This window comes from Lontra canadensis, unplaced genomic scaffold (assembly GCF_010015895.1).
Source record: "Lontra canadensis isolate GAN:19392208 unplaced genomic scaffold, GSC_riverotter_1.0 scaffold120, whole genome shotgun sequence".
Taxonomy (NCBI): Eukaryota; Metazoa; Chordata; class Mammalia; order Carnivora; family Mustelidae; genus Lontra; species Lontra canadensis.
Genome location: NW_022631114.1, coordinates 4040001 through 4050409, shown reverse-complemented (window position 1 = coordinate 4050409; position 10409 = coordinate 4040001). Strand labels below are relative to the sequence as shown.

The 10409-nt window shown below is 56.8% G+C and overlaps 1 protein-coding gene across 1 annotated transcript in view; it reads right to left on the bottom strand.

Annotated features, from left to right (window-relative positions):
- Positions 1 to 551: 551 nt before the first annotated feature.
- PGBD5 (piggyBac transposable element derived 5) overlaps positions 552 to 10409 on the bottom strand; it is a 96927-nt gene continuing 87069 nt past the window's right edge. Inside the window, exons 4-7 of the mRNA XM_032841094.1 lie at positions 9513 to 9693; positions 6961 to 7158; positions 2271 to 2376; positions 552 to 1006 (exon numbers count right to left, since the gene is read on the bottom strand). Of these exons, the coding sequence (XP_032696985.1) occupies positions 811 to 1006; positions 2271 to 2376; positions 6961 to 7158; positions 9513 to 9693 (681 nt within the window). The 3' untranslated portion in view covers positions 552 to 810. The remainder of the gene's footprint in view (positions 1007 to 2270; positions 2377 to 6960; positions 7159 to 9512; positions 9694 to 10409) is intronic.

The following is a 10409-nucleotide window of genomic DNA, read 5'->3' as shown; positions in this document are numbered from 1 at the left end:
CCTTTTACAGAAGATCTTAAGCAACAGTAAGAAAATAACCTGAAGATATATTTAAAAATAAAAAATAGCATCACACATCACTGCGGTTCTGTTGGCATTTTCCCTTTCCCTTCCCACCCCACCCCCCCAACCCCGGCCACCAGCCAGAGAAATGAAATGAGCAGGGACGCCTCATTGATCAGCCAGAACGGGCAGCCGCTCCCCCATTCCACCCCCGTGTCTCATGGCCCCCTGCGTTTCTTATTCCAGGAGACTTGCCCAAGGCGAGTGCTGGAGAACGCTCTGGTCTCCTGCCCGGCCGCCTGAGCGCCACCGGCTTGCTTCTGGTCCCCTGAGGACGAGGCACGAGGTGGAACCAGGTCACCTGTGTCTTGACATCCTCCCAGCGCAGGCCTTTCCAGCGGGACACACTAGGGCTCCTCCCACCCCCGGCGCCTCCGGTGGCGACAGCCTTCCCGGGTCCCCTGTTCTGAGGTGAGCTCCACGGGGGTCACAAGGGTGTGGCGCCCCGCTGGGCAAAGGCCACCCACAGCGCCTGGCCTGCATGTAGAGTCTGAGTTCGGCCCCGGCCCTGGGTGGGCGGCAGCTTCTGTAGGGAGGACGTGCTCTTCTTTGAAGGGGAACCGGGACAGCAGCCATCGTCTGACCAGGCCCACCTTGGGCCCTGCGGAGGCCCAGGGCTCCCCAGTGGGCCGGGCCCAACCCCCCAGGGGCGCCCCAGGACTCTGGCTGGGCAGGTCAGAACGGCAGTCTCTCTCCCTCCTCCAGGCTCCCGTCCCTGGTCCTCCCCTAAGCCTGGCCGTGGCGGCATCAGTGGGTGGGGGAGGCCTCCTCCAGGCCCAGCAGCTCCCTCACCAGTCTCTCGCCAAACTGAGCCCGGCTGTACCTCTTCACGTGGTAGGCATCAGACATCTTGTAGAGGATGTAGGCGTTGTTGACGGCAATGCTGACGGCGAACCAGAACACCTGTTGCCAGGTCTTGTTCGGTTTATGAGAGATGAAATACCTACGAGGACAGAGGAGTCGGAGAGGCTGACCCCGGGGCTCACAGGCACCCGGGGCGGGGTGGGGCGGGGCAGGGGGGTGGGGTGGATGGTCCCAAAGGGCCTCATCATGGTCAGTGCTGCCACGGAGCCATGGGGTGGGAAGCTGGCCGGGGGCCGGCTCCCGCCGAGGCTGTCACAGGGAACTTGACCTAAGACTAAGAAGATGAAAACTGCTCCTATCAGAGGACTGGGGTGGGGGGTCGCTGGAGATGCTGGAACGGGGAGCTGGCCTTCCACGGCAAGGCTCGGAAGCTCCCAGGGAACAGGGACCGAGGGGCGGCCCTCTTTGCCTAGAGCCCTCCTCAGACGCTGTGTCCCAGGCACACTGACCGCTTGCACGTCCCAAGGGCAAGTTCATCCTCAGCTGCAGGCATCTGTAACGTGTCCCCTTCCTCCCAAGTGCACGTCTCTTTGCCACCCCCGGCTTCCCTTCAGATCTAGGACGGATGTCACCTCCAGGGCCAACCCAACTTAGGACTGCTCCCTGCACGGTGTCCCCGTCACTCGGCACCTGAGGGGTGTCTGAAGGTCAGTGTCCTCACCGCCAGCAGCCCAGTGTGGTCCCTAACGTGTCTGTTAAGTCAAAGCGGGTTTCTCTGTTGGAACCGCATGGAATCAGCAGGTTGCAGGCCGTGAACACTGGCTCATGGACTCTCCATGGAGTGGGGCTCCCCTGCAAGGGAGCCCGGGGAGAACTGGGTCCTCGGTTTTCTCTCTGCGTGAAGAAGCCCTCTCTGCGTGAAGTAGGCTGAGTCAACGCCCGCCTGTCCTGGGGGTTACTCCAACTCTGTTCTAGGTTGTGAGGCTCAATCCTGGCAATTAACAGTCACACTCAGGCTCACTAGCAATCGCTCTTTGGGTTCCTGTTACGGTGCCATGGGTGTGCACCTGCTGCGGACATCCAGAGGGGAAAGAATTACGAACCTGCGCTGGGAAACGGGCTGCAGCTGTGAGGGACGGGGGAAGGGCAGTCTGGCCGGGGTGGGGGCAGGGGGGCAGGCTCGGGGCCCAGTACTAAGAGATGGCCACGCCCGAGTGAGTGGAAGGACGGCCACCTCGGGCAAGGGTGGCGGGGAAGGAGACAGGGTGCCCCGATGGCCAGGACGAGGGCTTGAGATTTTGTCTCCCAGGGGCCTGCTCTGTTCATTCTGGAGCGGGGACTCCTGAGCACCCAGCCACCTCTAGTCCGTGCTCTCCCGTGGCTGCGAGCCGCCACGCACTCACTTGCTGTACTTGTCATCGTATCTGCAGATGTAGCTAAGGTGAGCAGCGAACGCCTCCACGGCCAAGGGGCAGGGGATCCCCCCACTCTTCCTCCTGATGATTACCCCTGCGGAGAAGACAGAAGGTCACACCCCCGTCCGCACGGTCTCCTGCCCATGCCCGCGGACACAGGTGCCTATCTCCACCCTGCCTGGCCCTCCGGGGAGCCAAGGGGGAGGGGGAGACAGAGAAGCTGGATGCCAGTCCCTAAAAGCTTCCGGGGACTTGAGGACAACATAAAGTGAGGTGGGTGTGCAGGGGTGCTGCGGGCACGCGGGGTGATGACGGGACCAAAGGTGGCTTTACGTGGCACCAGGGAGGGCGAAGCACCTGGCTGGGCCTTCAGAGAGCAAAGGGGAGGTGCAGGACTGACTCTCCCCTCCTCCCCCCTCCCCACATGAAGGCTGACCCTCCCCAAGCCTTCAAACACCTTCCCTCTATTGAATGCAAAAGGGAATGTGTCCAGGGACATGTCCCACTGACCAGGTGTGAGGAGCAGATCAGTGAGCCCTCCTCACCCCGCTGCCCGAACTGCTGCGGGACGACCTCGTTTCTCAGACCCACCCACAGGCCCACAGCTGCCGTCCAGAGGTGACACAGGAGACGTGAGAGAACGCTCAGGTGAGGCTGGGGTTTGCTGCCATCTCCTCCGGCCAGCCTCCCCACACAGTATTACGGGATTATGACAGAAGCCATTTTTTGGTGTGTATATATATATTTTTTAAAGGGATCACTCTGAAGGATTGGCAAGTTTGGGGACTACTTGAGTGGACAGAGTTGAAGTACAAGAGGAGGTCCCCTGCGGGCCTGAGGGGCTCCACCTAGTGTGTCTCCCGCCCTCTCACCAAGGGACCACGGGACACCAGCATGCGGGGACCCATTTGCACGGACTGAGCCCTGAGCGGGGGTCTTTCTGTTTCTTTTGGTTCCTGTCCCCCAGCCATGTCCCCCGATACTGGTTTTTCACACCAAGAAGTCCCTGGAGAACTTGAGATTGGGTGACCGCTGGGGCTATAATTCCTGGACTGCCCCGTCCCAGCCTCCCCAGCCCCGGGGGGCCTGCTCCAGCCCTTCGTTCCCTCCCCACCACTCGGTGAGGCTCTGCTGGAAACCTCAGCAGAGCGGCGGCTTCAAGGCCTGGGTCTGCGCCCATCTGCTTGAGCACTTCCCCCACTTTGTGAATCCCCCGTCCCTGGCAGTACTGGGGATTCTCAGACACTGTTCCAGCTACAAAGGGTGGGGCTGCTGTCCCGTTATATCCTTCTCCGAGCACCAACAAGCCCGGCCGTGGGACACGTTGACAAGAGGTTGTGTGACATTTACTGGCTTTGCTGACGTCGCCCTGGGCGGGCCTCACACAGTCATGGCTGTATGCCAGTCTCCGTGCCTAGCTGTGCTCTACGCACGTACCTCCGCGGCACCCCACGATCTGTCTGACCCGGTGAGACGTGTGCTCACGCACAGTGGCAGTCCTGTCCTTCCCCTCCCGAGGCCACCTGCGGTGTGCTGATGTTCCTTCCGCCACCCCGTGAGGCTGAATGAGCCAGGCCCCGAGTCAGTCCCATATGCACGTTCTGTATGTGCGTGGGTCCTGTGGAGTCTGAACCCCACATGGGCAAAGGCTCTGGTAGGAAGAGGACAGCTCCAAAACGGACTTCAGAAAGAGAGCGGGATGGCTGGGTCCTCCGGATGGATGTCCCTGGATATGGGATTTCTAAGAAGCCAGTGACCGTGCTCACGCTCTCTGAAGGAAGGGACATTTCTCCTTAGAATCCAGAAGGAATAAGAAACCGATTCCTAGAATGTTCCTGACTGGTTGTCTATTTTCTAAAATTAGAAATTCCCAACTTTTAGAAGAGCGCGTACATCTATGATCACAGCAGGAAAGAGTATGAAGCTGAGAGGCAGTCTTTCCGATATTTGAGGCTTCCTCTTCTGAGTGATATTTTTAAAAAGTAGAAGAGTTTTTCTGTAAGTGGTTCAGGCACGGAGGCAAAAACCGCTTGGTCAGGCCACTCTTTACACTTAATTTAAAAAAAAACAAAACAGTAAAAACCCAGCTGATAGTGGGTTACTGGGAAGAGCGGAGAGTCAGGCTGTATGGTAAGCAGGTGATCTTAGCCGTTATCCAGCCTTGGCCCAGAGCAAGAAATTTTAGAACAAAGAGCGTGATCAACAGATCTGCCCGTGCAGAAGGAAACGCAATTTTAGGTTAAAAAATACCAGTCATAAATAAAAGCAAAAATAAAACAAATGCAGAAAAATACCTGCTATAGCATAAAATAAGCTTTCAACAAGCGCTTCAAAGGACAAACTGAGAATACGAAGAAATCACTGTAAACTGGAGGCAAATACACAGATGCTCAACCCCACCAGTGGTCCTGCAATTTAGATCGAAAATTCTGTAGCATTTTCATCCCCCAGACTGACAAGTTTAGGGGGGGAAAATGTGTTGGGAAACTCAAGAGGAGTGTTGGTCTCACCAGAGCCCATCTCAGGGGTTAAGTGCGGTCTTTGGGCAACACATCATCAAAGGTCCTCCAGATGTTCTGACCTGGGCAGGCACTGCACTCCCAGCTTTATTTTGAGGAAATGATCAAAGATGTTCCCCAATGTATGGAGATAATCACTATTATCATTATTCATATTATGAAGAAAATGGATTATGAATCGGGGGGAGGCAGAAAAATGATGACATTTAAGAAATGAAATACTTGGGCACCTGGGTGGCTCAGTGGGTTAAGCCTCTGCCTTCGGCTCAGGTCATGATCTCAGGGTCCTGGGATGGAGCCCCACATCGCACTGGGCTCTCTGCTCAGCAGGGATCCTGCTTCCCCCCCGCCTCTCTGCCTGCCTCTCTGCCTGCCTGTGATCCCTCTCTGTCAAATAAATAAATAAAATCTTAAAATTTTAAGAAAGAAGAAGGAAAAAAGAAAGAAAAAAAGGAAGAAAATGAAATACTAAGTGGTTTAAAAAAAAAGAAAATGAAATACTAAGTGGTTTTAAAAAATCATGTTTTTTAAGTACACTGAAAGGAAAATATCTCCCTCTGTTACAAAAAAAAAAAAAAAATCACCTGAAGATGTAGACTAGTTAAAGGATGTCCCGCGGGGAGGAGAAGTGGGACACCCAGCCTGGGCACTCCACACCCCCTCCCCTGCTTCCAAGTGCTCCTGGGGGTGTTGTCAGAGGGCTGAGGCATACTCCCTGGGGTTTTTAAGGGATTCTAAGATTTGGGAATTTGTGAAATTTTTTTAAAGATTTTATTTATTGGAGAGAGCATGAGAGAGAGAGAGAGAGAGAACATGAAGCGGGAGGGAGAGGGAGAAGCAGGCTTCCCACTGAACAGGGAGCCCGATGCGGGGCTCCATTCCAGGACCCAGGATCAGGAACTGAGCCCAAGGCAGATGCTTCACCGACTGAGCCACCCAGGTGCCCCAGGACTTTGTGATTTAGAGTACTTTAGAAATGGAAACCATAACTGAAGGAAACACAAACACTAAATTCTGGCATATTTAAAGACCAATCCTACCAATTTTCTCTTCTTCCCGATCAACATCCTCTTTGCTGATTCCTTGGTGACGGATTTAAGGCTCCCAGCCCTTGAGATTGGGGTTTTAAGGTTCTGTCATCTTAAATCACATTGCATAATTTATAATCTGTTATGCATAACCTGGCGGGAGGCAGCTCCTACACTGTCTTCCTGAATGCTCTCCCTGTGAATTCTCTTGCCGCATCAGGAGAGTATAGAAGTCCAGCTCAAAGTCTCACCTTTGGCTCGCAAGGTCAATTCCAAACATTCCCTCTAAGTGCCCTTTGCACAGCCCTGGAGAAGCTGGCAGCTTTCTATAGCTCTCTACACCTAAGTCCCACGAGCTTGTGTCCCCAGATTCCAGTCTCCGCTGAAATGGGATGTAGGTGTGTGTGCCAGGCGTGAGGAGCAGGAACAAACGAACAGCAGTTAATTAAGCACAGCCCCACAAACATACACACCACACGTGTGCAGACCACGTATGTCTCTCTCTCTCTTTCACACACACGCCCCCCCCCCCACGCAACGGAGCCCCCGTGGAGGTCCTTCCGAAGTAAAGAGAAAAGATGTCTCAATCAAAGGAATATAGAGGATTTTCAAACACACCCTGTAACCACAGATATTTCTGTCAAGTGCCTCACTGTCCTTTCCGGTTCCTTGTCAGCAGTTCAAAAGTCCTTCAGCTGCAGTGACCCGAACTCCAGAGTCCTCGCTCGCTAAATCCCTCTGCTACAAACCGATCCTAAACCCCACGTGAAATTAACGATGGAATCACCCGAATGCCCCACCATGCCCGCGGTTAACCTCTAAGGAAGACACCGAAGGGATAAGACAGTGGGTACCCCCCTCTCGTTAGAGAAGATTCTTCAGAGAATCCTAATGGGCGGGTGATGGGGGACATGCCATTCGGACACGGCCACTCAGAGCGGCCGCACACGAGCCAGGGGACACGTAAGTCCCACCGTCGTGGCTTCCCTCCCCGCTGCAAAGCCTGGGGGGGCAGCCCGCGGGCCCAGGTGGCTCCTGCCGCCCTGCCCCTCCCCGACCCCAGCACCGACGTGGCCGAGGAACGGGGGCTTCCCGACTCCAGGGCGGCCCAGAGCCCCCGCCAGCCCCCACCTTGCTGCACGGGCGAGTAGGCATTGGTCAGGAAGCGGAAGTGCCCTTTGTTGTACCAGCAGATCAGAGACATGTTGCCCTTCATCTTGATGCGGTGCTGGCCCCGGGCCGGGGGCGTGGCCGGGTTGGTCAGCATGGACAGGGGCAGGCCGGTGCAGTCGCTCTTCCTGGAGCTGAGCAGGCCGCAGCAGTAGATCTCTGCAGGGACAGGGACAGGGACACAAAACTGGGTCCACACGGTCACAGACAACCCGCGCACGCCGGCACCGAAGAGGGACTGCCTGGCTCTGAGGCCGACACGCTGGGAGGACGGGCCGCCTAGAAGTCCCGCAGGGGAGACCGCTACAGTTCACGACTTCTATCCCAGAGGACTTCTCTAAGGACCTTGAAGATGACACGCGAGACCGTCACAGGCGCCATGAATCGGCAGTACCTCAGGAGTCTCGTCGCGAGCGCTCACGACACACCAGGCACGGCGCTGAGCGTGAGCACCGATTGTCCTACCTGCCTCTAGAAACTTCTGCACTCGGGTTATCCCACCCACACTGAAGACGGACTGCAGCTCCAGAAGTCCCCAGGCTCCCAGCGAGGAGGGCAAAGGCAAGGACTAAGCCCAGGTCTGTCTGCTGTCCAAACCTGACTGCACTCAGGACCCAAGGAGCCCCAGGCCCAGACGGGTGCTTGTCTGCATGGCACCTGGAGGCAGCGTGCAAAACGGAGCCACCGTCCCCTGGGAGACAAGTTAACCCCAGAGGAAAGAATCATCGAGCGACATGCACCAAGCCAGCGTCCTGCCTCTGAACACAGAGCCACTAAAGGGAGGAGTGGCAGTGTGGCCTTCCACACACAGAAGCTTCCATGGGGCAGGAGAGATGGTAAGCACAGGCCAGTGTGCACAAGGAGGCCTCGTTGAACTCCGCCCTGGGCTCGAGGCCTTGCCTGGCCCTCCCCTCGCACATGCAAGCCTGCTCCACTGCTCGGGTCCTGGGAAGCCTGCTTCTCCCCGCGGCCAGCTCTGGTCCGGATGCCTACAGACACTTCTGACTGAAGTCACTGGGGACGGTCTCGTCCTCCGGGTCTTCAGTCAAAGACTGAAGGTCACTGAGGACTGACACTGTATCGTCAGTGATCTGAAACATTCTGTACCCCATGTGCATGTTTCCCTCGGCCCTGCATGTCCACCCCAAGGCAGTTCCAGGGACCCCAGGCCTTCCTGGCCACGCGCCCACCCTGGGACTGGAGTGGGCGGGCAGGTGGGCGGAGATGGCAGCCCAGGCTCTCATCATACCGCCTACCATGGGAGCCCATCCTTATTCCCAGGTGGCTGGTAACACATGAGGGCCAATTTTCTGCAACTTGACTTCCACGGACCCTCTTTGCATAGTCTGACCTCTGCACCCTGAGTTCTCCCCACAGGTAAACCCCAAGCCCTGTAAGGGTTCACAGAGGACTGAGACCCAGCAGAGCTCAGAGTCCCAGGGCTGCTGCTTCCTTGCCGTGGCCGAGGTCAATGTCAGAAGCTGCTGGCTCCCCGTGACTCGAGAGGATTTTAAGGCCAGATGTGTGACCCGTTGCTAAGCAATAGGTCTGCAATTCTAGCGGCTGCCATGGCAGGAGAGAGGCTTTTTTTTGTCTCTCCTGACTTGATATAAATCCCCCAAATGTGGGACGAAGCAAAGGGTAAGCAGCTCACCCTTGGGCTCCTGGTCTCGGTCCAGATCTTTTTCAACAGCGGCTGCTTCTGCCAGAGCCATGAACGGATGAACAAAGCATCCCGGCACCAAGAGCCACAAAGAATTTCCCGAGACCCACCGCACAGCAGCCTGTGCTAATCTGCATAAATCCCTGCATCGTCCCTGTCAACCGCAGGGCCCTCACTGCAGACAGGGCTGAGTCTAGACTGGAGATCTTCCGTAGGACCAGTGTCTAGGTGCACAGAGCAAGTGCGTGTGTCCCCCCCAAATTCCTCGGCTGAAAGCCGCAGGCCCCAGAGGACGGTGTTCCAGGTGGGGCCTCTGGGAGGGCCCGGGGTCACAAGGGTGGAGCCCTCATGAATGGGAGGAGTGACCTTGAGAAAAGGGACCCCAGAGAGCCCCCTGGCCGCTTCTGTCACCTGAGGTCTGCAACCCAGGAGAGGTCCTCAGGCGACCATGCCGGCGGCGCCCTGACCTGGGACTTCCGGGCTCTAGAGCCACGAGAAATAGGTGAACTGCCAGCAGTTTATGAGCCACAGCGTCTCAAGTATTTGGTGACAGCAGCCCGAATGGACCAGGACGCCAGGACAAGCCCTGAACAGCCACGGTCTCACCAGAAAGGACACAAAGGTGCCGTGGGCAGAGCACGAGCCCGTGGCAGGTGTCCCTTCCGATCTCTGGTGCCCGGCGGGGTCCAGGGACAGGGCGGGCACTCGGCCGGCTGAAACCGTGTTCCCTCCTGGCCAAGGAGGCCTACGGTCCTCGCCGGTCACGACCTCGCACCTGCACCCCTAGGGCTCCCCACAACTTCTCCGGGGGGCAGGGGCCCCGCTGGCACCGGCGCGCCACACAACCAACCTTGCTTTTCCAGCTCCTCGAACAAGGTCAGGCTGGTGATGCTGGGCCCCGTGAAGATGATGTAGTTCTTGCCCGCCGCGTTCCGGCACAGGCTCCGGGCCACTGCGCCGTGCAGCTGTGGCTTATTCTTCAGCGCGTCCAGCCCGTCGGGGCCCCCGCCGTCCTTCAGGTGCACGTAGATCTGGAACAGAAACACACAGCGGTCAGGGAGCTCGTGCGGTGCCAGGCTGGGGCCCAGACTGCTCTCGCTGGGCCCCAAACGGGTGGGAAAGCCACCACTCCCTTGAGCCACTGGTTCCGCAGCCCCTAACACATCATCACCTCCTTGGCCTGTGGAGGCTCCCGGTCGCCCCCAAGGCCACCCCACAGTCGAGGCGGCAGTGGCTCTGCCCATGACTTTCCGGTTTGGAAATGTCAAAGTAAAGAAGAAAAATGTCAAACTAAGACGAGCAACGAATCTGGCAACAAGGTCCATGCAAACACACCCCCCACTGGGAAGCACGGGAGGGACTTCAGTTTATGAGAGACGATAGTTTAAGACGACCTCACCTGTAAGGATAAACTTGTCCATGTACTTTCCATTTGAATACAATTGTGGGTTTTCTATGGGGTGGGGGGAGTGAGAGGAGCAGAGGGAGAATCTGAACCAGGCTCCACGCTCAGCACAGAGCCCGACACAGCTCAGTCCACGACCCTGAGATCATGACCTGGGCTAAAACCAAGAGACGCTTAACCAACTGAGTCACTCAGGGGTCTTTTTTTAAATTCACAAAGTGCGTCTGCATTCACTGCTGCCTTTTTCTCTACAGTAGACACCACAGAGAAGAAGAGGAGTCAGGATCAAGGATTAAAAACTCACCAGCAAAGAGGACATGCTGGGATTAGCAAACTACGCTT